This window comes from Poecilia reticulata, linkage group LG10 (assembly GCF_000633615.1).
Source record: "Poecilia reticulata strain Guanapo linkage group LG10, Guppy_female_1.0+MT, whole genome shotgun sequence".
Taxonomy (NCBI): Eukaryota; Metazoa; Chordata; class Actinopteri; order Cyprinodontiformes; family Poeciliidae; genus Poecilia; species Poecilia reticulata.
Window position 1 is genome coordinate 7198192 of NC_024340.1, and position 27879 is coordinate 7226070.

Here is a 27879-nt window from a genome sequence, read left to right on the forward strand (position 1 = left end):
ACCAAGCACAAAGGTATATCGTAAATATGAGTATTGTGCACAAATAGGATTTTCAATCTGAAAAACAAAGATTATGGAAGTTTATGAGTAACTTTCTGTCAATACACGTATGAGGAAAAAATATATATTTATATCTCACTCACAGTCCGACTTTTACCTCGGCAGGTCGTACCGGAAGTACTTTGTTTCTCGACTCCTCAACTTGACTCACTCAGCTAAACTTCAGAATGGAGCCGAGGGGAGGAAAAACCCGTTAGTTGGCACCGTCAGCGGAGAGAAAGTCGCACCGTCCATGTCTTTAAAACAAACATCGACCCGCTGACAAAAAAAACCTACCGACAGCAATGTCGCGAGAAAACACCACGCGAAGCCTGGACAGTATAGACCTCGCGGCTTTAAGAGTAAGTTTTAAAACATGTCTTCTTTTTTTTCCCTTTTTTTTAATGCAGTGCTTGAGTAAACACAGTAAGACGTGGTGGGTGTTACTTTGGAAGTTAACTGTAGTCTCAAACAGCACGAACCGAGCAGTCAAATGTTGTGATAACTGATGTGGTCCAACTGTGGGCTCTGAGTGTGGAAGTTGCTGTATAATGGTACCTCTCAGAGAGTGTGTGTACAGTGTGTGCCTTATCTGTAACTTCATGTTCACTGTCTGCCCTGTGTCCTGTTTGGGGCAAGTTTCTGTGTTTACTCGGGATTTTTTCTTTGTTGGGCTGAAAAAGCTGACAAGTTGCCCAAATCAAGACAWCTTGTGTTGTGGCTTTGTTGAAAAKCAGTGCTATTTCYTACTCTTCTCCAGTAAATTCRGCAGCTTTTTAAATAAAAYATTACAATTTAAACTCCCTTCTACTGTTTTTTCTTCACTCTCTCACTTTCTCTGTAGGACCCAGCAGGCATCTTCGAGTTGGTTGAGGTGGTCGGCAATGGAACCTACGGGCAGGTATACAAGGTGAGTTGACCCTCTTCCATATGAAGTTTTCATACACCCTTTAACTCTTGCAAACACTGCTCTGTTTTGGATTATATTGGAATTTATTGTTGCGTTTCACCTTGTTAGTCAAACCAACATACAATACCACGGTTTCCCCCATAAAACTTGCTAAGCCCAGTGGTAGGACAGTCATCCAGCGGCCACTGCGTTTTTGAGTTAAAATATGTTTAAAGTTGACAGGAAATGTGAAAATATGACTAGGTGATTATGGGTTATTGGAAGACATGGTTGACAATRCTTAAAATCTTAAAAAATACAAACATAAACTCCACCATAAACATTTGCACTTCTGTTGTCATACTAATTTAAGTGTCCAAAAAAATGTTTTGACCTTTTTTCCTGATTTGTCACTGAAGTTGTTAGCGTGTTGCCAGGAAGTGGTCAAGGAGTTCTGGTGAATTAAAAATGACCCCTGGCCTCAACCTCCCTATGTGTTAACATACTAACCATACAATGTTGCCATTATGCTTCCAACCATTTTACCAAAGRGACTCTTTAACCCGTCTTTGCTATCACTGTTCATTGTGTACTAAAAAAACCTATAATAAGTCAAAACAAACAATGTTTCTCCTGTTGGGGGAGCAAGTAAAGCCTGGTAGCCCACCAGGCTTATAATTCCTGCAATGCAATTCCAGCTTTAAGTTCTTTTATGATATTTCTCGCATTAATCTTTCCACCATGTTTCACTGTTAGAGTTTGGTCTTCAGCAGGGAACAGTAGGGTTTGTTTTCTCCCTAAAGGAAAAGCCAGATTTTGGGATAATTGGAGTAATTGTTGTGCTATTTAAAATGTGATAAAATAATAGCCCACTGGTGTACTTTTATTTACTTGTGTAGAGACTAGAAGAGGCTGAAATCCACTGAAATTTGAGCTGTCTCTGTCACATCAAACCCAAAGAAAATACATCGATGTTTGCAGAAAAGGTCAAGACGAATGAATACTCTTGCAAGGAACTGTATCCATCTGCAATGCATGCATGCAAATTTTTAAGTGTATCGCTTGTTGTGCATATCAAAACTTATGACAGCTACTTCCAGTTAGCAAAAGAAGAAGCAGAAACGTCTGTTTACAGGAATATCCTGTTGGTCAGAGCACACAGATCCTCGCACACACGCATGCACGCACGCATGCACACACACACACACACACCCAAACATGTGCATGCACAGCACCTTTAAAAGGCGCTGGGTGGAGTGTATTTCCTTATCACATTTTYTGTTTGTCTATATGTGGGTCGGGGTTTGTGGTGAGAGGTGTTTAGTCACTTTTTGACTTGCAGCTGGTTGTTGCAGCAACACCACAGAGGTGTGTGTGTTACTACTCTTTCGCGAACTTTTTTTCGTTTCACTTTTTACCAACTGGAATCCTGCTGAGTTCACTATGGATGGTGCAACAGAGGCACGATCAGGACTCGGTTTATGTGTTTGTATGCTGAGAGGCGTATCTGGAGGCCAGCCTCTGAAACAGAAACAGCAGAGCTTTCTTCAGAGGTGCCCTGCTCTGTATGGGAAAATCTGTCAGGCCGTTGGTGGGTGTGTGCGACTCGATTGCCACTCGGTTTCCTGAAAGAGGAAATGTTGCAAAAGATGTGTAGGACAGCAAGGAACACTGCTTGAAATCACTCAGCTTCAACATATGACACATTTTACTGACAAAAGGACAAAAAAAACAAAAAACACCTTATATRGATGAATGATGAACTTTGTCATAGAGGCTGAATTTTTAGCAATAGCTTTAATGTCTCAAAGCTTCTATAAAGTCAGCAGCACTTGGGGTAATTTTGTCCTTGTAGGCGGAGCTACGTCCACCCAGTTGTTTAGGACATCTGAATGGTTGGCATGGGAATTCAAAACATTTCTTAAACATACATGAAAAAGTCGAAGCAACACTCCAGGTATGTTTTGAGAAGTTAATCACATAATAACATGATGAAAAGCTAAACATTTTTACCTGATTTTGCCCCTTTAAAAACATGTCGGCAGTTAGATTATTAATAAAATCTAAAAAACTCACTATTAGGATCGATCCTAATAACTGATATATGAAACAGCTGTGTGTCTGTTTCACTTCCTATGACCCTGGGAATATTGTTAAGTTCACAATCTCTTACTAACAACAGGATATTTTAAATAAAAATGAGGCGGACTCTTCAGTGGTCAGACATTTAACRTCTAGATAGAGAGAATATGCAAGTAGAACAGTGACAGGTCTCTCCGTCTGTATTCCCCCAGCTTGTGAAATGTTAAAGGAGAAGGCTAAGCAATGTCCAGTTGCCATGGGTACCCATTATTGCACCAGTAGGGTTTTTTTGGTCAAAATTATTGTGTTTGCTAACAAAGATTCCCCCCCTGCCAACTAAATGGGCTCAGATTAATTAAATGATTTTCAATCATTTTCAGTTCACTGCTGCAATATAAAATGAATCTAAGGCTTTTTACCATTTTCATCTTTAGTACAGGTTCTAACTGGTTTAGCTACCARCATTTGTACTGGCTGTGATTTCATTTAATCGGAATTTCCTAGAAATCATGATTTGATTATCTTCACATTTTTAAAAATCGAAACCCCAATTTGTTCGTAGGTAAKAGTTTGATTATGGTGTAAAACCAATAATTGTAGAGTTCTTCCCTGTTTTATTCACTGTCTCTATCGTGATACTCAGGCAGAGCCTCCAGCAGTAAGGTGCTGGTCTGTAGATGTTTCCAATTTGAGTAGCTGTCATGATTTTTGGGTCAAAATAACTCTCTTAAGTCAAGAAATGACTAAACTAAGTAGTAATCCTATCAGAACAAATTAAAACTCTGGCTAGTTGGGATAATGAAACACAAGAAAACAATAGAGGGGTACACCGATGAATCGGCCCATATTTCCTTAGCTATTTTGTGACTTCTTAATCTATTTTATTCATGGTTTCTGTTGTGTGTGGTTTTTAWTTCCTTCTTATTTGTTGTTTTTGGTTGTCGTATTTCATTTGGGATATTTAAGATATTTTCCAGTTCCAGTTTTCRTTGCAAAGTTAAAGTTGTTGAGAGTGAACTTCAGTCAATAAAAATCATATTATTGACTCAATGAGATAAGGACAAGCTTAAGATTTATTTATGTCGAGATAATGAGACAATGAGGCTATTCATACTCTTACAAACTCAAACTCCGGCCATCTGTAATAATATAAGGACACTGATTTTATGATAGAAAAAARGCTTGAGATCTTGTTATCGTGAAATAATTGGACAAGCAAACTGTCAAGACAAGAAAACAAGATTTTTATCTGAAGTTTATTGTGACAWAATTCTTGTTTTTGACTCAAGGAGATGAGGASACTTRCATTTAATYCCAAAATAAGGACACAGTGAAATTATCACAACAAAACAAGCTAAGATCACATTATCATCAGATGATAGTGTAAAGAAATCAAACAATTTCCTTTTAATGTTTAGAAAAACTGCTGCACTTTCAGAACAAGGATTACAACRACAAAAACCTGACTGAAAATGTAATGAAATATTTGAAAATTATAGTTTGAAATTTCTGGAAATTTTACATCCAAGTGTGGAGGACTGACATTATATCTCATTGTATGGACTCATGGGACCTGTTGGAGAGCCTGGGTGAGTTCCAACAGGAGAAACCAGGACAAGAATAGAGTCTGAAGAACAATACCTGATACACACGTACACATGCGCACACAAACACACACACACACACACACACACACATGGGTCCATACAACAACACATAGTTGTGAACTGATGTGAGAGCAGGAGATGCTGACCAAGCATCTGGGGTTTTCCTCTGTTTATCTACACGCCATAATTGTATGTTTTCTTTTAATGGGTAGTAGCATGAGATACGCAGGAAATCCAGCTCAAACTGATTGAGACTTTAAACACTTCCCCTGAAGTATTTAAAGTCTCCACTCTGTAATGGTTAATATACATTACAGAGAATCTTCCAATCACATGTCTCTACTTCACCTTTAAACATATTTACTTCTGTTTAAAGAAAAGTAYCCTGATGCGTTTAATGTTTTGATAATAAACTGGTTTTCCAAATTTGAAACTAAAATAATTGATGTTTTTAGTCTGGTAGTTTCACATCTAGTACATTTGATGTGTCCTGCATGGAATCAAACTTTAATAAAAAAAACAAAACTGTAGATCTCTATACTTCTAGAAAGTATTTTAAGGATTGGCATTTTGAAATTGGCAACCATTTTTAGTTGTGCATTTGTTTTTTTTCCCTTTGTTAGCATCCTGTGATAAATGCAACAGTTCAATTATCTTTCCAAAAGTTTTAAACAGAAGCATAATGGCTGTTGTGTAATCAATTGTGATCAATTCACATTTTGGTCACTCTTCCTCGATCCTTGAGCTGAGCATATCCCTCAATAAAGCTACTTTCATCTTTTTGTATGTGCTCTTGTATCAAGGTGTGATTAGGGGTGTTCAACTCACAGTGTTCAGCTTCGTCAGAGCATGGTATGTTACTTTTTTCCTMATTTTTATTGTTTTCAACTGGGCATTTGGGAAGAAAATGTCACTGCTCTATCAGTATTCCCAAGTGGTCAAAATTATCACCATCCAAATTAATCAGAAATTAGGGCTGGTTATCAGTTTTGTTTATAGTTTCAAGCATCTGTCATTCCGAAGKGAGTCTCAACCAGTGTAGACCAACTTACCAAATATATCATTAGAAAGCAGAGTTTGAATCCATTCCATCCATAATACTTTAAGCTAACAAATCAAAGTAGTGCCTTGTGACTGCTCATATCTAAATTACAATGACAAATATAAATAAATATGATTTTTWAAAAATGTAACCAGTAATTGCCATGTAAAATAGGTAATTGGCCAGGATCAGCAGCAAAGAAAAAATCTTAGATGTAAACGTTACAATGAACTACATTTGTGCAGGGCTTCTTAAGTTTGGCTGGGCACTCAATGTTTCATTCTTCAAGGATATTTACACTGCACATTCTAATCTGTATTTTTAAACGCTGTGTACGACCTTTTTTTTTTTTAAAAAAAACATCAGAGGATCAAGGACAAGTTGAAGTTCAGTGTTTGTTCTTTTCTCCATAAACACCCTGACAAGAGGAGTGAGAGAGCTGGGTTCTAACCAAGTTTTCTTGTTAACAGAAGATACTTTCTTCAGAGCCACAAAAACAAAACAAAAAAGAGTCAAATAAATCCATAATGGCTTTAACTTTAGCTGATCATCAACTCTATGCCAATTTTTCAGCTTACAGTTCATTGGGAGTCAACCTGTTTTGGGCAACAGACATTTTTATTTCTTGCTAATTTAATTATCTTTGATATTYTTATGGATTCCAATAAAAAAAATGGGGAGTATATTGTGTCTTTATGATGGGCTACTGGTGAAAAAATGCATTTTAGAAGGAGTTATTTGCCAAGTTGTCTGTTATATGTAGACACAGACAACGTAGATAGACAACTTACAGTTTCACATTCCTTAAGTCCAGCGACCAATGGGTCAGAATCACCTGGCTTTAAAAAGCAACCTTGGCCAGTTGGTATTCATAGACCAAACTCAAAATAGGTAAAAAAAAACAACAAAAAAAACAGGYAGTGTCTAACTTAACTATCATGGGAAAGTCGAGTTACAAAGAAACAGTTGGACCATATGCCACATACTAATACTTATACAGCATAGCATGTGCTATGCGCATAGCATACGACGAAAAGACAAGCAAAAAGCTCCAACCCTTCCTGTTCACCCAGAGGAAGACCTTTGTAACATAGAGCTAAATAGTGCAGATAAAACACSTAAATGTACATCAGACTTTTCGTATCTGCAAATCAACCACCTTTAGCATCTGTAATCTCCCTGTACGGACACATGCAACATCATTGTCCTGCAGTTGCTAATTCAGAAATTAGCATATCTGAATTAAATCATTTTTGGCTACTTTTTCAAGAGTTGTTGAAGACTTGTTTCAGATAAGATCAGCCACGCAGATYAGGTGGGTGGAGTTCATCTTAAACTCAACCATGAACTAAATAATCAMTCAGTCAGGCTAAAACGGGTTTTCAGAATATCAAGTTGTATTTCAAAGGAAAGATTGTAATATCTCAACTTCAATCTGTTGCACATTTACTCCATGTTTTGTTTGTATGTAATCATTGTTGAAGAACTGAAGGACGACTTTGTAAGGACAGAGGCTAGACATGACGCCACACAGGGAATCCTTGATCTCACAATGCCAAAAGGAGTAAGGATGGCGAGGCACAGGAGAAACTGGGACAAGAGTCACTCTGATAAGACAACGTGCAGAGGGAAGTCCAGTATGTTGAAGCATCTGCTATAAAATTGTGATTTTTTTTCTGCTCTTTGAGAAATGCTAATAATGCGACGCAAATACAGTCCACTGTCACCATGTGCTTGCGTAAAAGGAAGGACTGATGAAAGATCAGTGACTCAGTGCAGTTGGATCGACTTCCTTAAATGGACAACTTTTTACCACTTGGCATTATCTGAATTTGACTGAACTGTATCATAACTAGGATTGACTGTGACGTGTAACTTTATCTTAATCTGCTATCTTCATGATCTGATTCTATATTACTCAACATGCATCAGATCTGTTTGTCTTGTAAAGTACCTTGAGAAAACATATRTTGCCTGTAAGCTCATGTAGGTTTCTGTGGCATTAGTGCAGCATTTTTTATATTTCTCAATTTTTTGATACATTATAAGTTGAAATACACAAATCAGACATTTATGATCTCTGTGTTTTGTATCACCTTAACCCGTCAAGACCAATTTTAGCCGATTCTACGTCCAGTCGCTGCCAAATAAGGTTTTTCTATTTTAAAAATAATGACAGAATGGTTGTGKTGAATGAATTTTTAAACTTACCTGAGCATTTCACATTAGTAATGAACAYGTGGTGCAGTTAATGTAAGCAGCTGTCTTGGTGTATATTCCTTAGGCAACCTAGACCCTAACCAAGACTCCATGATATCAGGAAAAGATGTAATATGCAATAATATTAATGAATGTTGCGATAATGAGTTGACTTGCAATAAACAAATAATTAAAAGTGTTGAAGTTTGGGGAAAAATAACTGAATTTATCATTTCCATCTCAAAAACAATTTTATAGACATGATTGATTCCAACTGATATCTGCCGTTTAGCATCAAAACAACCTAGTATATGTTTTGTTTTTTTTCCTGCAGTGACAATAAGTTTCACCAAATATCTTAACAAAACAGATAACCGGAATGGAGGGTACTTAAATAATTACCTACAACTTATTGCTGTTCTGGCAGATCTTTGCAATATGGACGTCACGTACAGTACCACTGCGGTAACTATAAATGTGCGATATATCGTGCCGCCCTAAACTTTACCACAGCTCTGAGATTTCCAGAAGCCTGACAATATTTCAAAATGCTTTTACATTTCCTAAAAACCTGGAAAAGCTGGGTACRGTACAACACACCGCAGAAGTTTTCAAAATGGAGAAGGAGCGAAATGACCTTCACCCATTGGGTTTTACCGCCCTGAATGAACAACTGACATGGCTTCTTAAAAGAAATGTTACTTTTACACCCACTGTGCTTCCTCTGAYGTCTTCAAYCTACTGAAACTGAAACTAGATGTCTTCCTCCAGTAACAACYTTCACGCTGAAGAGTGGTATTATTAGCATGATCTGGTAGCTAACGTGTATTCATTGATCAGAAAAAGATTCCAATATGAAGCTAGTGAATGTTTAATTGTAAGTAGTCTCACTCGATAATCAGCCACATATTGTTTCAAATAAGTGGAGCATACATTGCATCGTTTGTCATTTATTGTGAAAAATTTCTTATCATGATAAGAATTTGTATTTATTCTTGTCCCGATAAAWTTTTTTAAACAAAACCGACAGTAGCAACAAAAATCTTATTTTTGCTATTTTCTCCACTGTTAGTTCARCGAGRGCATAATWAATTCTCAATATATTCCTAAAAATGATTAGAGGCAGTTAATAAGTCCAGACTAGTTAAATARATCACACTTTTTTAAGCAAGTAGTGTTCTGAAGAAACCTGTTGTAAATTACATTTCTTTTCCAAGAACAATATTTGTTCATGGTCCTATAAATGTTGTGTAATGCAGTCACAGCCATACAGTTACCTAAAAAAATWAAAATAAGCAATAGCTTTTTTTATCATGACGTTAATCACAATAGTACCACAAAATATCACAAAATTTTAAGACGATATTTCCCTCCCCTTGTTTCAAGAGACTRGTTACAGAAAGAATGAAATGAAAATCTTAGCAAGCAAGTAGCAGTCCCAAAATAAAAAGTCGCACACTGACGGAGGTGGAGTTCTTCTTTTATTAGTCTCCCTCACAATGTTGCATGTCTTCTACAAATGTGAGAGTGAGGGGACTTTTGAAACCTCTCCTTTTCCAGAGCAAAGATGATTCAAGAAAACTTTTTTGTTGTTGTTGCTGCATCATATTGAAACTTGGTTTTCAACTGCTACTGATGTTTAGAGCTGCAGCACTCCACCCAGTGTAGTTTTTGGCAGACTTGAAACTAGAAAGAACCTGAAAYGAGAAGCAAAACCCTGGACTACTCAGATTTCTGAAGGGGAAGTGCAGATAAAGTTCTTCCGAGCCCTAATATCCTCCTGATATTAAAACACAACGCCTTTATTACACAGATTATCCGCTGTCTGGCCTTCTTCTACAAACATTTTGGATACCTTAACTCTGCAGATGAACCCTTATTAGTACATCATCAGAAAATGACTAATCTGGAACAGATGGGTTTTTGATTTTTTTTTTTTTAGGACCTTCAGACATGAGAATGTATTCCATTTCATAATGCATGTGAGCATTAAGGAATGTATTATATGCTGTAGTAATCACATGCTGTTTGGAATCCATCTGCAGCGTTGCAGCCTCAGGAGAAAGAGTTACAGCCTAAGTATGTATCTCATTGCAATGGTGTATCAGACATTTATAATACATTTCACATGAAACTCTTACTCACTGCATACACAGCAGCATCACACACATCCAGAAACAGGGCGTTTCTGTGTTTGTAAAAGGAACTTCCCTTCCCTGCAAAGGCACCGTTATAGAGTCATCTTTGTGTGTGTGTATTTGTGTGTAAGTGTATGTGAGAGAGACAGAGAGAAGGTTTAAGTGGGAAGAAAATGACAACCGCCAGTAAAGCTTTGAACTCGCAGCTCTGATCTTAAGAAATGCCTTTATAGTTAGCACGCAGAAGCAAACTAAAATAATTCCAGCTTGTGTAATTGGCATGCATCGTTAAATGACCTCAACTGTGTGAACGAGAGCCATCAAAAAAACACACCAGTGGCATTCATCATTTTTGGGGCGAGATTACATCGCCCTGCGAAAGGTCAAAGCCGTGGCTTGAACGGTTTCACTTCGGCCTCAAACTACGTTGACGCAGCCTCAAAACCTCTCCAACAGCTGGTTTCAATACCATTTCCAGAGTGAATCACTCACACTTCCTCTTCCTCACGTCCACGTATCATCTGCCTCGTTTTACTCATGCTCCGTTGTGCTTGCAGAACGTTTTTTTTTTTGTGCCTTTTTCCTTTTGTTTCCAGCAGGCGGCCTGTTTTGCAACCCAACTTTGTCAGTAACAGCTGTAATTTGTGTTCCCACACACCGAAAGGCCCAAATATTCATGATGTGCAGAGATAAAACATGTGTAGTTCAGCTGTTTCAAAGGTTTAAAATGACATCTGGGTTTCAAAACCGAGCAGGGGTGTTGGTGGCTGGAAGTTGGGACGCAAAGGGAGACCTAGTCTGGGCAGTGTTTGTGATTAGAGGTGAAGAAAGGGAGAGACAATGGGAGAAAAATGGGGAGGAAAGTGGTAGGAGGGGGAGAGGAAGGAAAGCAAAGGTGAAAGGTAGAGAGACAGCAAGCAGTAAAGGAAGGAAGAGCAAAAGAGAGGCTGATGAAAACGAGCAGGGAAGAGAGCTGGCTCCCCTCCTCCTCTCCCTTATGGGGTTTGGAGGTATGGCTGGCAGTGATTGCTCCTGGGTAAATTTGCAGTAAGAATTCATAGAAGTCCTATAGAGGTAAATGACCTCCTTACTATACTTTCAAATGCCAAAACAATTATTAAACGTGGTGACTTTTTCCCCATTTTTGCCATGTTACAACCGCAACCTTAAAAGTGTTTCAGTGGGGTTCTATGGGATAGGCCAACTCAAAGTAGCATGTAATTGTGAAGAGGAGAAAGAAGTGGGTTCAAAAAATATTTCTGCAAAAGATAATTTAAAAGTTTTCATCTTTCAAGACTTCATAACTTGTGGGCACTTAGGTGTACCATGGGATTAAAACCTGGTAGTCTTTTTTTTTCTTTTTTTTAACATATCGGTATTGGGTCAGCATGAACAATCGTCATTTGTTTTCTTGTTGCCGTTTGTGTTTGTATTTCTGGAGGGTGAGGGTGCGGGGCTGACCATGTGGTCATATGACAAAGATGGTCTGTCACATGATCACATGCAATTTCGTGTGTTTGGTCATTTTTTTCACCATGTCAAAAATGTAGATCAATGTATAGGATCTATATGAGGATGATAAATATTGGGTATCAAAAGAGAGTTGGTATTAGATGTTTTTTCTGCTCACCTTTTCATTTTCACATGAGAGTTTTGCTCTTTTCTGCAGCTTCTTTTGCAATTTACACATGACGTGCTCTGCAAATAGAAGGTCTCAGACACAATCTTGAAAAGTATGGGAAGGTATGGAATTTGATTTGACTATTTTCCAGGTCTAGATAAGAAATGTGCTTCTATTTCCAGGCTGTATTCACCCATAATTAAGCATATAAAATTCCCAAAACTTGGAAGCTGAGTTGGTCGAAACACTGCTTTCCTAACTTCCACCTCAGACATGATTGCCATAATGTCAGCTGTTTCTTCATCTACCACGTCGGGTCTATAGACCAACCCGCCCTTGACACTTGCTCATGAATGTTGAATGAAGCTGCCTTTGGCAACACGTTGGAAAGCTAATCTACAGTGGACCTCACACCATGACAACCTGTTAAGAAAGCTGTGCAGAACAACCCTGGTGAATAGTCAGTTGTATGACAATTGGGGGGATAAAAGAGCAAATAAAAATTTGGCTTGAACTCCAAGACAAAGTCCGAGGACCCTCTAATGCTCTGTTTCGCAATGAAAAATATCCTCACTCCAAAGGTCTAAAAGTCACATTTATCACAGAGACGGATGAGCAAGTACACACAGAGCATTACAAGCAAGCAAGGACTCTGTAGAAAGCTTCATTCCTACAATCAGTTAGCAGAGAGGAGTCAATAAGTCAATCAGTCCATCAGGGCATGGAGTACACCTTATGTAGCTAAATAACAAACAGGCATGAATGAGGTCAGATCAGAGGAAGGCTGTGACGGAGATTTGCATCTAGTTAGGAGTGAGACAGAATATTAAAACTTACAGACAGAAACAGCAGGAGTTTCTCTCATTTGGGGTCTGTTCACTGGAGACATCTTGTATCTAATTAGCATTATGTGGGAATATTTTGTAGTAACCTTTTCACCAATGCTCTCTTCACTGTGTTGCCTCATTCTGCCATCTTGTATGCGCGTGTGAATAACGACAGGAAGCAAGAGGAAACATAATTGTGTCTTAATTCAACAGTGTGCAGGCTACCGCAGCGTGCGTGTGCACGACTCTGCAYGTGTGATTTGCAGGATTTCAGTGTCAGAGAGCGAGAAACTGTCTCCAATTAATTCCGATAGAGAGCCATTTTACTGAGTGTGCGTCTGAGTCGCGTTGTTAATCAGCGGCTTGGCTGAGAGGAGGACACTTAAAGTCTGTGTCAGCTGCGGTGGCAGCGAGCAGACATGGCTGAGTCTGGCTGGACAGGAAGGGCATGTCTTTATTTATCACAGTCAGGCCAGTGGCTGTCTCCATGGCGTAATCCTTCGCCGTTATGGGGACAGTGTCCTCCGCCTGGGGACTGAATGGAGGACACAACACACCCAGGGGTCAGTGAGCCTTGTGTAGGTAATTTCTCATTCAATACCAAAGAGGGATTTGGTATTGGTGAGAGGGTGTTTTTTTCTTTTTTTTTTTAATGGAACTGTGTTTGGAATTTTCTGCTTCAGCAACTTTATTATGAGCAGTATTATTGTGAAGCTTGTCACTGCATCCCTTTTCTTTTGGCTTTCCATGATATGTTCTGGTGGTGCTTGTTTTTTTTTTTGTTTTTTTGCAAGTTTATAGGATGAATTAAGCAACAGCTAATAAAATGTGGTAGCAGCCTAAATAAAACCAGGACATGACTTCATAAAAGTTAGTTTCTTTTCAAGTAGCATCATACATCTTGTGTTCTTCCTCTGACTTCTACACTGAAGAGTGTTGTTTTATTTCCACTGTCACAACAGTCCCTGTTTTTCTTTCTATATGAATGACTTCAAATACATGTACATATTGCTTTTATTCTTATTTTATTTCTTCTAATGTTTATATGTTTACACTTTGGGTCTGTATTCCTTGAACAATTGAAAACTGAAGTCAAATTCTTTGCGCTCAAAATCTTGGTCAGTAAAGTTGATTCTAGTTCTTTAATGTTACTTGATAGTGTTGAAGTGTTGTGCATTCACTGGTCAGATTTTTGAGTTTCTGACCAACCAGTTGTCAGATTCTGGTAATGGATTTTTCCATTCATGTTTGCACAAAATGAGTCAAAAAGTGAGCATATTGTTTCTAGATGACTTTATCTTAAGATTACCTAAATGACAAGTCTAATGATTTCATGTATAGAGGTTTTCATAGGCCATAGGATGAACGAAAAACAGTCCCAATGCTACTGCTAGTTTCTCCTTCTTCAACTCTTTGTACAAGACAAAATCCTAAATAGGAGAGTTTTAATTCTTCAGTTAACAAAATAACTTTCTGTACAGTAACACTACTCTAATGATGACAAGAAACATTAGCACTCCAAAGGATTTATCTAATTTAGGTGTAGTTTAGTAAATGTGCAGACCAGTATTGGGTTTAGATTATACTATTTATCGAGAAATAGTATATGTAGAACAAGTTCTAGGACCAATCCTGGCGGTGTTGCAAAGCCAGTTTTCCCCATTTTATTCCTGGCATCATGAAGCCAGGTACTTTAGATTATGACCTCTTGAAGGGATTCACCCAGGCAGTGCAGTTCAGTGTTAGTGACATCCTGCTTCCTTATGTCTCGTCTGATCTGAAACAGCTCCCCGGTGTGAGCCTTTAACATCCACACATGACTATCCATGTCTGCAGCCAGCCTGAGACATTCTGGGGTTTTCTAGTGACCAGCCAGGTCCCCCAAATCGCTCCCTTGTCAAAATCTGTGTCAATCTTGTCAGACATCCAGTTACAGCATTCTCTGGCTGACTTGCTGTGGGACATGCAACACCTGAATCAGTTCTCAGTGAATGCCTGGTCGCATCTAGGCCAAAGGACAGGTCCCTCCCTGCTGACCTGAGATCAGTGCCTCTGTTATCCAGTTGATGTGACATTTTGGTCACCACCATGCAGTCACAGGAGCATTCAATGCTTCCTCCATGTAATTCAGTTTTATTTCATATTCGCTACTCTTTCTCAGTGATTAATAATACAGAATATTTTGTTTGTAATGCACTTTACATGTAAATCTCAAAATGCTACATAACGACAATTAAAGCTGAACCTTTTTAGTCAGTGAGTGTATGAACGTGAGGCTATATTTCAGCTAGAAAGATAATTATTTTCATTCCCCAAGCGTGCGTGTTGGCAGTGTAACAACATTTTGGATTATCTTGAAGCACAATACATGGTATACACCAAGTCATTGGGAATATTATTTTTACACTGTGAGAACTGAAGAAGTATGTGTTTTGCCCTCCTTTTTGGAAATGTTAACTCTAGGGGTTTACACTAGTTACTACTGTGTTATTGTGTTATTTTTACAAATCAGCTCAAAATTAACTTTATCAGTTGGTATCTGTTCATGTATTATTTTTATAGAACCTTCTGTTTCATTTGTTGTTCTTGAGCTCCTTGTTACGACATGTAATTCTTCCGAGTATTGCAAATATGTTAACTTTTTTAATAAAAGTTGAACAATAATGTGGTTATTGGGTTACATTTCTACATCTGTTACCACTTTTAGACAATGTTTTTCTTTAGTTTTTTTTTTTTTTACTTTTCTATATCTCAGTGCAATGATCCTTAACTGAAACAGACTAGCTGTGACTGTTGAGAAAACCACACCCGGGCGACCATGAACTGTTCAGATTACAATCTGGGAAGCTTCTGTGGACGTCTCTGATGAGGACATGTTGAACTCGGACACAGCGATTTCAAAATGCTGTCGCCCCAGCTGGCCCAAAATGGAGAGAAAGTCTCGGCAAACACTTTAAGGAAGGAATCGGTTTCTTAGAATTACAGAAGATGTGCGGTGCCTTTTGAACATATGTATTCCTCTCAAACTTTCTCATATTTTGTATTGTTAAAAATGCAGCTTTCATTGTATTTTGTTTGGATTCTCAACACAATTTGGTACGTAGCTGTGAAGTGGAAGGGCTGGTTTTAGGAGTAGGAATTTGAGAGTAAGTTGACTTCATACAAAAATGCCGTACCATTTTAGATTAAATGGCATTTGTAAGAAAAAAAAAAGCTTGAAACCACTTATTGTTTTACTTTTACCTCACAGTGATGTGCAAGTTTGTGTTTGGCTTTCACATAAGATCAGTTTCATCTGTCCTAGTTGTCATCCTTTCGTGTATATTTCATAGACTTTCCATACATCACAACCTTGAGGCTTTATGGAGCAGCTGTTCATGAATCTTGTCACTGTTATGACTCATGACACGGTTTTCAATTTCTCCCTTTTCACCTGACTGCCCTTTACAGCTCCGGTCCTCTTTGCTGACTTTTTTTTTCACTCTCCTTATGTCACGTCTTGTTCTTTCTGACTGGCTCTCCCAAGAGAAAATGAAATTAGGCAGACAGTGCAGTGACTGGAGAATTACATCACAGGCTGAGTGTTTTCTCAAAGACAGTGTAATATGTGGCTGTGTGTGAGAGAATATGAACATGTTTGTCAGATCTGCAATTGGCTCGGATAGATTTTTCTTTTATGTCTCGGCGTCGCGGCAACGAGAGTTTCTGTAGTTTCTGCGCTTTTACAGTCGAGAGTTTTTGTAGGATGCTCATGTGGTTAAACTGGTTGTGACGCTAACTGCTTCTTTATGTTTGCCACCAGGGTCGCCATGTCAAGACTGGTCAGCTGGCAGCTATCAAAGTCATGGAGGTCACAGAGGTAAATGTTTTACTGCTTTTACTCCTGCTGCAAATTCTCTTTGTATCCTTGCAGTATCAGGGCCCTAAATCGTTTAGTCCTTATTAGACTTAGAAAATCAATATGAAGGAATCCGGGGTACTTTACCTTTGGTATATAGTGCTCCATCATTGTCTTCCTACATAATTGAAACTGCAGCATACTCAATACGTTCACCAGTTGATGCCTAGTTGACACCTCAATTTTAATGTCAAATTTTGTCCCGATTTTCCTCTTCTGACAATCTTAAGGACACTTTGATTAGCCTGGTAGCTCTTAAGACATCTTCCTGCCATGTGTAGGGTTTTAAGAGTGCTCTGATCTGCTCCAATCTAAAATCAGAGATATTCAATGTGTTGGATTGTCTGGGCCCGATATTGCAATGTGTTTGTTGGCCCCTGTGGACACGAGAATCACAGAGGGGAATTCTAAACAAAGACAACAAAACAACTACCATGTCACACCAGAAAGTCCAGCGGTGACATCTAAAGTGTCTTTTTCTATTGTTTGTTTCTCTGTTAAATTTGTTTTGTGAGATTTTCTGTCTGATATCTGATTATTGATGAGCGACATTGTGTTGTGTGCGTTGTGCTGCTCCTGCCTTTTGGTTGTATGCCACGCATTGTACGAGCAAACCTGCTATACATAAGACTTTTTATCATCAAGTGTGTGGTCTGTCAGATTTTAATAATCGAATGACAATTTTATAATCTTGCCCCATGAACTAGGCATAAGAAAGACTACCACAGATTTTTTATTTATTTATTTTTGGACACATGGCCAATTTTGCTGTATTGAATATTCTAAGATCCAATAAATTGCACACATCTGTTGCTGCTGCAGAATTTATGCAAGTGTTTCTTGAAAGTCATCGCAATGACCCAATCGTAGCTTTAGTCAAGCTCATGGTACGCTGTGTACGTCACAGTCTGTCTGACAAAGAATCACACCTCAGCATGCTGAATAGTTGGAATGGCTCCAACTGATGACAGCCTGACCTACTTTTTGAATGGCACAACTAATATTTATCTGACAAAATAAATATTGTACGTTCATTTTTTGACACCCTTTATCCTGTTATACTTAGGGCATAAAAAACAACCAAGAAAATCAAGAAAAATGAAGAAAAGAAATATCAAATCTCATTTTTGCAGTACGGAACTCTGCATTTATCGCAATATGTTTCTTCTTTTTTTTCACTTTAAAGGTTATTTACTCAAGCTTTTAAAGTTTTTAACTGAACTCCCTAAAGATCCAAAAGTCACGAGAGGACACAGCCAGCAGCCCAATAAAACAGCCTGTAGAAAACCTCCCTGATTGTTCTGTCATGACCCCAAACAGACGGCTTCTCCTCTGTTTCCACTCTACGAGTTCTCTCACTGCACACTTAGGTCATTGAAACGATTTGAACTCTTACAATCCACTCGGGAGCCTCTCATAATTCTCCTGTCAGAGTACGCACATACAACACGGATCAAACTGGAATGTTCTTTAATATAGCACTTTCCCCGACTAAATCGAATTACGAGAACAACCCTCCTCCTCCTCTCCGTACGCTTCTCATGTTTCTTTTTTTATTTCCCACACACAGAAGTAGTTTTTTATTAGATCTCTGTGATATTAAAGCTCTGTTCACTTTAGAGTTTAAAAGCCACAGTGTTACATTGTTGTTTTGCTATTATGAAATATTAATAAGTTGCTGTGGAGTAAATCAATTTGAGAATAGAAAAACCTCAAATAAAAGCTGCATCCAGGGTTTGCGTGAGTTTACAGATTGGAACAGGATTATACATTACACCTTTATGATATGGTTGGAATTAAACATGTTGACACATCCCAGTATTTATGTGGAAGAACTAACTTTGTAAAAATTTTTAGTAAATCTTATTTCATTTTGCAACCATGTCTAAGTTTGCTCAAATTTGGCTTTCTGAATCCATTTTGCAACAGTTTGGCCACAGTGTCATAGAGTTGACTTTATTTAGTTTTTTTGTGGGACATATTTTTGTTGTTGTTGTAATAATACATTAAAAATTGACTTATCAAATGCTCTAATTCAAATCATTTAGCTTAAACAGGTTAGCTGTGTTCTACAAAGTCTGCTAAACCGTTTTGACACGTATTTGACCTGCAATAAAATGTTTTTACGGCTCATTAGGATAATGAGTTCATAAAAGGATATCAGTTAGATCTTTAATAACTTAATGTGGCCAGATTCCAGTCTGACCATCTGGAAAGTTTAGACATTACTATGAAAACACATGTTGTTTAGTCATCTGTTCTTATTTTTGTTTTTTCCTTTTCTGCAGTGAAATCCTTTATTATCAGTATAATAACCATCCATTCTGCATTTACTTATGTTAAGTTTTAAGTTTTCATTTTGTTTGTGCGTGTTATTGTTGTGACATTTAAAGGCAATTTTCTTTAGTTGTGAAAAGCTGTTGGGCACCGAGAGACATTAAGAAAGAGTTATAGTAAATATTTATTTCCATTTGCAGAGAGAACAGTTATCTGGTGCACATCAAGCAAAACAGAGCCTTAAACCTCAGTCTGAATTTCAGTTAAGCAACTCTGGAAGTGATTAGAATAGAAATTTGGAAAGGTGAGCACAAATAATATAATATGAGGTCCTGTTCACACCTATATGACACTGATATGTTGTAAAACTGAGATTCCGGGGTTTGCTTACATTCTTGGAGAAAAGCAACATTAAAAAAACAACTATGTTGACGCCTACATCATATGTGTTAAGTGTCACTTTCAGACTTATAACTCACAACATTGGAGCAGTTTCTCTTTGCTTTTTGAGCTAGTTATTTTGGGGAGAATCTGCCTTTGAAATCTGATGTCATCACTAAATAGTGCATAAAACATGTTTAATATGGTCTTGCAGCATTTTAAAATGGAATCAGAGTTTTTATAAATGCAGATTTTTATTTAATTTTTTCTTTTTTATGTGAAAAAACTACATTGAAATAAATATTTGGAGTAAAGCAGTTGTGGCCAAAGCTAAGCTGGGAGACACGAAACTACAAATAGCTGATACTTTGTTGATGAACTGTGTAATTCACCGACCTTTAGCAGCCTTTTTGTCTTGTATTTACAGTTTTTATTTCATTATAAAAGACCATTAACTTGACCTCTATGTTGGTGCATGTTTGAACTTTGAAGTGTTAAACTGTGAACATGAAGCCAAACTTAGGACCACTTGCTGCTGAAGCATGAACTCGCACAGAACAGTTCACATGCACATTTTCATCATCAACAAGTTGGACTTTTCCTGTGGACTTTTTTTTTTTTTTTATGATTTCTCTGCTGGTCTGCTGCAGACAATCTGTGGAAATGCCTGTCTATTATCTGCCATCATACACTGACTCACACTTACGCACTCAGACTGCAGTCACAGTCAGGCGGGGGGGGGGGTTTCTTTTTCTTGTTATTTCAGATAGCGGCGAAAGTTCCCACTCTGTAGTAGTGCTAAGATGTGATTTTCTGGTGCAGATTTAAAAGCAGGCAGGAACTAGGAAAAAAGTCCAACTCCTCCAGCTCCCTTACCATTCACATGTCTCTTCTCATTTATCATGATCTCCTTCACAAAACCAAAACATTGCTTTAGTTTTGTGTTGTTTGTTCATACTTTGGATTATTTTGGTGTGTTGTCATTGTTGGCCGCAGTGACAAAACTTGTGCTGTCTTTAATATTGTCTTTTTTGTTGGGTGTTTTGTCTGTAGGAAGAAGAGGAGGAGATAAAGCTTGAGATTAATATGCTGAAGAGTTATTCCCATCACAGAAACATTGCTACTTATTATGGTGCCTTCATTAAAAAAGGACCTGCTGGTCAGGACCACCAACTTTGGGTTTGTAAACTGAAATAGTTGAAAAATATTTCATGTTCTGATCATTCTGCTCGTTTAAAGACGGTAATATTTAGAGCTTTTCATAAATGTGGCAGAAACGTATCACTACTAACCATTAAATTGTTTGCGTCTTCAGTTAGTGATGGAGTACTGTGGTGCTGGCTCTGTGACGGACTTGGTGAAAAAGACTAAAGGAAACTGTTTGAAAGAGGACTGGATTGCCTACATCTGCAGAGAGGTGCTAAGGGTAAGGAACACAAACACAGAGCAAAACACACATTTATGTAATCATAACTGCCTTGTATAGAAAGAGCCTGCTGAGTCCTAATGTGTTGTTAGCTGTAAATGTCCAGTGCAGCATACAGTTATGGCCTTTTGCTACCAGGACCTAATGATATGGCGAATTCCTTAGTAATGTTTAGGTAATGATGAGCCGTTGTATAATGATATACAATGGACATGCCTCCATTCCTGGTTAACTGTTTAACCTTTAAACTTCAGGCTGAAATACATTGCCACAGTGCTGATTGACAGACTATTGGCTGGCATTTGCAAAGCAACCAATCCAGGAGCATCATTTATTTTGCTTGGCGCTGATTGACTGTACCGCCAGAAGCAGAGACAAGAATGACTTTAATTATTAGCTTCTGTAGTAGTGCTAACATGGTTTCCACTTTGCATACTAATGCATATTTAGGTATGTTTGGAGTTTGAAATATTAAAATAGGGCGATATAAGCATTTTTAGAGGAAGCCTTAAGTATTTGTGGATTTTAGTTATTCGCGGGCAGCTATTATCACAGACACTGTTTTGTGATTTTCTGGTGTTAAAGCATTTGCTTTAAAACATCCATCCGTCCGTTTTCTTTATACCCTTGTCCCTTATTGGGGTCGGAAGGGGTGCTTTAAAACATGATTTTATGTTTTTAAAAATGATAAGGATTTTTAGTTGACATTTTAAAATATCTTTAGCATCTTATGCTAGCAATAACACAGTTAGCGAGGTTAGCATAAATAGCCTCTGTGCTTATTTCTTCAAGAATGTARGCTGCTAATTTGACACCACAATTTTCAAAACTCTCATATGTTTATTTAAATCTCATATGCTTCAAAACAGAAAGAGGCTGAAAGCTCTTAAAATAATAACAGCAATGTCACAGGAAGATTTTTAGCCTTCTTGTTAGCTATCAAGGTTGGGTCAGGGTCAGTTCTCTCCTTTTATAAATTCAGCCTAATGTTGTCAAAGTTTGTCCAAGGTTTGGGAAACTTCTTCTTTTTAATCCCCAAAAATGGGGTTCAGAACTTCTGAAGCTGTAAAAATGTGAAATGGCGAAAGAGTGATATGACTCTTGGCCAGTCTAATTCTCTGTTGCAACAGCAATAATAAACAAGGATTCCTCCTTAAAGAACATGGTTTCCTTAAAAATAGCCTCCGCCGTTTATCTTTCATCCTTCATCTGACCTCATTTTAAAACACCTCAGTGACTCTCCAACATTGACTCTTCTTTCCACACCAACAACTTGCACACTGGAGAGGATTATTGTTGGTGCTTAGATCAAATCTGTTCCCTGATAGGGAAAAAAAGGGGAATATTTTGTATCCGACCAGGTGGTCAGGGCAGGTCAGGTGGAAAATTGTCAGATTCCAGCAAACTTCTAACTTCTTCCCAAAAAGTAAAAGTCCAAGACGGAGTTCCACGCTTATTGCTTCCGTAGGTAGGCCTATCGTGATAAACRWTAAATCAATTAATCGCACGATAAATTAAACCTATCGACCTCATTTTAATTATTGGCTTTATCGTCTCTTCCTGCCTTTTTTCTTTCTGTTGATGACACAGAATGAAAAAAGGCTCAACTCCGGTGCTCTCCATTGACCCTCCCTTCCTATTTCCTTAGTGTAATGTCCAGCGCACACTACACGAGTTTGTCGGCCGATTGTCGGCCCATTTTCAAAACCTGAGAGACCACACATTAGCCGACAGAAATCCTAGGTATAACGGTTCGATCGGGTTCGTCGTGCCGTGTGGTGTCCAGCCACATGGGCACAAAATAATTTTAAAATCAGGCGTTAATCAATGCTTTACTAGAATATACCTGTGATGCACGTGGCTAGACTCAGCGTAAAGTCCTGACTGAATAAAAATCATTGTAACCTATTTATGTCACATTAACGATGAACAGCTGAAAACTTGCCGGGTACAGTATATCAACTGCGGTAGCAATTTGACTCCAACTCCTCCCCTTGTCATTTCTGTATTCTTTGCACCAAATGTTGAATAAATATTAATGTTGTTTCCACATATCATCTCCAATGTCCGCTGGACTTCGGGTCGCGCCGTGTCAGCTATTGGGATTCCCCTCCGTAATTTCCCCTCAGAAAGTGCGGAGGAGAATCCGCGCTTTCTGATTGGCTACCTGTCACATTCAACAGGCTGCGTTGACTCTCCCAGTCGGGGAAAACCCCTGATTTAGATCGGAGCGGCCACGACGATCTACCGTAACACACCACACACTACAGGATGATCGGTTACAAAATCACCAAGAACAATCTTAGATCGGTCAACGATCTAAGATTGTCATAAGATTGAAAATAGGGGCAAAAATCGTGTAGTATGAACTATTGCATTAGAATGTGCCTATTTTCTCTATTTAAATCTAGTGATTACTGAAGGGCAATATAGTATACAGACTTCATAATCTCCACTCTTTTGGTTGAATTTTATTTAATTTTATTTCCACTTTGGCTTTATGTTGTTTAGTTTTTATTCATGTACGTTTTTTGTTAATGGAGACTGAGAATCCATTAACACTGAAAYTGATTTAGTTTATCAGTTCCAGTGTTATGTGTTCTTTTGAAAATAAAGCGTATTTATCCATGGCAGGAAATCACATGCATTATTAGTCATTTCCATTAAATCAGTGTCAAAAGGTCTTGAAACAATATTATCGTTTATCGCAATAATTTTTTAGACAATTAATCATCCAGCAAAATTTGTTATCGTGACAGGCCTATCCGTTGGAATGAAGTTAGCGCAAGCTGGCTGCACAGTTTTGGATTGGGCCATTTCGTAGTGTTCAGGTCCATCTTAAGACAATGCCAAAAGGGAAAGACAACTTCAGGAAGCAGTTGCTGCCTATCAGTCTGGGAAAGGCCAAGATGTCATTTCCAAACAATGGCGTCATAGCTTTCAGCAGTTATCTCTGCTGTCAATCTTCACCAAGGTGGACATCCAAGAAGCTGCAGTAAAGTTTTCTTTGAAAACTAAGCCCCATCCTTCTGAAATACAGTCCCTTCGGTAGTTGAGGACATCGTTGAGACATTCGATTGTAAAGGGCGGCCACATTTTTTGGAGACACCTTATAGACGGTGTGTGTGTGCCGGCGCCTCATACCAACTCTCAAGCACAATGGTGCCGAGGTGATGGGCTTATTTTTGCTTCTCTGTGTATCGGAATATTCTAGTGTCAGTGTAAGAAGCTGGAGGTTGAATGAAACTAGTCATCTAACAGGATGTTTAGGAAAATTATCGTTAGTACATCAGCAATTCTCTAACAGAATGGCTAAAAAACAAAATAAAGTATTGCAAAGAAGTAGTAAAAGTTGTGGGAAGGGCTTAAAAAAGCTTTGCATAAACTGCAATGAGCCAAATGAATTTGAATAGAAAGCAAAGCCAACTGGAAGTAACATAAAAAAGTTGCCAAAAATGACTTGATCACACACCTTTCCATTAATCAGGATTAGCTTCACCAAAAAGTGGGAGTACAGACTCTAATGTTGCATAGCAAGTGTGTGGCTAACCTGGCTATACACTGTAGCTTGAGTCAGTCTGTTTTATTGTTACTTTGACAAATGGCTCTGCCACAATTATGAATATGTATTCCATTTTGAATGCATTGTTATTGAGCTGTAGATTAAAGCACCACATCCACTGTTGATTCCACATTTTAATTTACAATGAATGTGCTAATGTGTTTTGTCAATGTGTTAAAAAGCTGTGTTATAAACTGTGACAAGCGTTTGGTAATGTTTTATTTAAATGCTTTGAGCCCTTTAAGATACAAGTGTTCACACATTGACAAAGGAAGTGCAAAATAATCCACATTTCCATGAATGAATTCCTGAGCAGACTGAGGCACAGTTACACCATTTACCCATTCTGAAATAAATACCCAACAGGTCATGTGATTTTTTGTGTCTGCAACTAGATTTAAGCTTTGCCTTAGCTGTTGTTTATGGCTCATATCAATCATTTCTATTTTGGTGTTTCGTTCCAATTTTGTACATACCAGGGAACTGAAGATGCTTTTAATGCAGTTCCTCTTTCCACAGCGACTCTCTAGTTCATCGGTGCTGCTCTAATCCTTAAAGTGCAATGTCTTGCAAAAATATCCAAATTGTTTTTTTTCATACTTTATTGGACAGTTTAAAGTATAAAGTTGTTTAGGAGATGATGAGATTTTAAGAAAAAGTGCTTCCTGTGTTCTCTCTTTGAGTTTGTGACTGTAGTAACAAACCGAGGTGTCCTTCAGCTCGCCTGAGCCAAGTTCAAATAAATCTCTTTGCTGATGATATTGTGCTTCTGTCAAGAACGAGAAAAAAAACTGTMTTAATTTTTAGTGTTCAGAATTTTGAAGGGGATCACAAAAAAAATCTGGACAGTGGCCAGTATTTTCTGAACTGCAGTCAGCCATGCTGTCTCCTGATTGTTTCAACATCACAACATCCGCTCACACACACACGCACACGCACACACACACACACACACACATAGAGGCACTACGGTCTGACATAGCGTCATTGTCTGAAATAGGACTCACTTCCTCTGTTTATTTAACCTCCTTTGAAGAAGCGAGAATACGAGGACACAGAAGTGTGTGCTCTGAAACTAAGCAACTATTAGAGGTTCTCAACTTGAACACTTTAGCATTTAGAAGAGACCTATTAGGAAAAAATAAATATTTATTGTGGCCGATTTTCTTTTTCTTCTCAAACTCTAAATAATTTAACCCTTTCTCTTTTGATGGGATCATATCAGTTTCCCAATATTTCATGATATAAGCACAGGCATGTTAAAAATGGAGCACACTCTGCATTAACGCTTTGTTTTATCATGTATCCTCTAGAATGTGGTCGCTACAAAACTACAGCCCTAATTCCATAATGTCAATAATTGTTATATGTAGAGAGAAAGTTTGTGAAAAACTTAGTAGACCCATTACACTTGACATGCAAAGTCAAGTGTGATGACTTTGCATTTTTAAACTTACTGCACTAGAATTTTTAGAGGTGTTCTTTTTATTATGTCCATTTGCAGAACGTTCAAAAGTTTCATCAATATCTCSTTCCTATTTCCAAAGTTATAACCTTTATTGTATTTTTATGGCATTTTCTTAGACTGAGTTGTCTGTGTGTTACAATCTCCAAAAGTGTATAAAAAGACAGGAGTGATTCTCTTAAATCACAGTTGGACAGGAAATGGCTCTAAAGACTGTCTATAAGAGCTCCGTTGTGTAATCTTGTTGTTTTGACCGACTAAAGCCACAGACATTATATTCTTACCACAAGAAATTACACTAATTTGTTAAAAGAGGCGTAATATGTGTTCCTTACAGCAAGAATGTTTACAGTTGCACCACAAATCTGACAATCCGGGTCTGTATGAATCCAGGCATGTGACGAAGCCGTTCTCTGACGACCAGTGTTTGCCACTTTCATACTTGCAAGTCATCTGACTCGTCCATGGACGGGCGCGCTCATTGTGGACGTATTTGTCTTCCAGGGTCTTTCCCATCTTCACTCCCATCATGTGATCCACCGAGACATAAAGGGCCAAAATGTTTTGCTCACGGAGAACGCCGAGGTCAAACTGGGTAAGACGGAACGCAGCAAGATGCAGAGTAGTAACGAGGGAGTGTTAGAGTCCTTTTTAGTGTTTTCATTCATGATCATTTCTCATATATTTGTACTCTAGTTGACTTTGGAGTCTCAGCTCAGTTGGACAAGACGATTGGTCGAAGGAACACTTTCATCGGTACTCCCTATTGGATGGCTCCAGAGGTCATCGCCTGTGACGAGAATCCAGACGCCACCTACGACTACAGAGTAACTTTTTTTTTTCTGCAACGCAAACGGAACACAGCACAGAAATTTAGATCATGTTTTTGTAGTGCAAAAATCCAGTGGAGAATCAGTTCCTTACAAACAACAAACAGTGAAAAAAAAAAAAAAAGATTTGGAGCCGACAGCAACAGCTAAGCTGCAGCTGTGACTTGGTGTGCAGAGCTGTTGTTTTGAGATCAGAAAGTTGTGGGTCTGATTCCAGCTTGTCACATGTTGATGTGCCCCTGGGCATGACGCACAACCCCCAAGTTAGTTTTAATCTAATTATTTATGTAAAGTTTTGTTTCCCACTGATCTATTATTAGATGCAAAAAGATACAACAAACTTTTCTCACTGTCTGATATTAAACTGAGCCTAAAGGCACATTTACATGTGACAAGAGAAAGCAAGAATCAAACCCACAACCTTTGCAAAACAACTACTACACCCAGTTAGGCATTGTCGCCTGATGTATGTAAATCTGTGGTTTCAGATTTATATTTGTATCATTTTGTCTGTTTACAGAGAATTTAAATTGTATTTCTTGTTTCTGTGAATCCGCTGATTCATTTCCAGAAGTGAGATTTCAGTTTCAAAAATCTTTGTATTTGAAACATTGTCTATAATTGTTGGGTTATTTTGTCTTGGTCTGCACCCAAACTGACTCATAGGCTGCAATGCAAACAGCCACCAAGCAGGGTTTCATCTTGGCTTGTGTGTTTGCTACAGACTCGGCCTTTTCTTTTCTCTTTTGTTTCTAGAGCGATCTTTGGTCATTAGGCATCACTGCACTGGAGATGGCGGAAGGAGCTCCTCGTAAGTTACAAACACAAGACATGCAGATCTGTGGTGAGGTAAAAAGTCGRTACACCCTTARTCAGCACCTATGTTTGGATAAATTAATCTCATGATACATTACATCGTGTCAATACTTATTTAAGTAAAGAAACAGTTTGTAAAACTAACAAATATTTTAACTAGGGGAGTTGGTAACAGGAAATTGCTATATTATAAATAGGTTGATGTACTGTAAATTCAGGTGCTTTTTAAGGACTGTTGTTGCCCATAAATCAGTAAAGGGTTATAAAGTCATTTCCAATCAATTTGTAGTCCATCATCGTAGGGCAGTAGTSCACGAAATTYAGGCCTGGTGCCATTTGCTATTAGAAATTTGCATGTATTTTATGTAGATGGRCGTGATTAAAACGTTTTTTAAGGAGGAGGATCTTATCAAAAATGGACATTTTAAAGAAAATTTCCATTGTCTTAAAATGGAAATTGATAGGYAAAGTACAAAGTTGTCTTCTATTACCACCGTTTTCRTCTTTTGTTTTGCTTTCATTTAAAGTAGATGAAAAGTTATGAAGTTATGCCACAAACATTTAGYGGGATTCATTAAGTTAGCAAAATACAMATTTTCTGAAGAAAAAATGGTTTCTTTATCTTTTGTAGTGGATTAAAAAAGASAACRAAAATGAGGAAATCRGGTTTYCTTAAAAATYACAAGCAAACATCTGACAACTTTTTAAGATACAATATTTACAGGTCAATTTTTCTACAAAAATCTCACTCCCATGTTTGTTACACTACTGTATTGCAAA

General features: G+C 38.0%; 1 protein-coding gene across 1 annotated transcript in view; it reads left to right on the forward strand.

The window, feature by feature from the left end:
• Positions 1 to 165: 165 nt before the first annotated feature.
• LOC103471065 (mitogen-activated protein kinase kinase kinase kinase 4-like) overlaps positions 166 to 27879 on the forward strand; it is a 65035-nt gene continuing 37321 nt past the window's right edge. Inside the window, exons 1-8 of the mRNA XM_017307005.1 lie at positions 166 to 401; positions 884 to 949; positions 16247 to 16303; positions 20054 to 20179; positions 20316 to 20426; positions 25958 to 26048; positions 26150 to 26280; positions 27040 to 27094. Of these exons, the coding sequence (XP_017162494.1) occupies positions 345 to 401; positions 884 to 949; positions 16247 to 16303; positions 20054 to 20179; positions 20316 to 20426; positions 25958 to 26048; positions 26150 to 26280; positions 27040 to 27094 (694 nt within the window). The 5' untranslated portion in view covers positions 166 to 344. The remainder of the gene's footprint in view (positions 402 to 883; positions 950 to 16246; positions 16304 to 20053; positions 20180 to 20315; positions 20427 to 25957; positions 26049 to 26149; positions 26281 to 27039; positions 27095 to 27879) is intronic.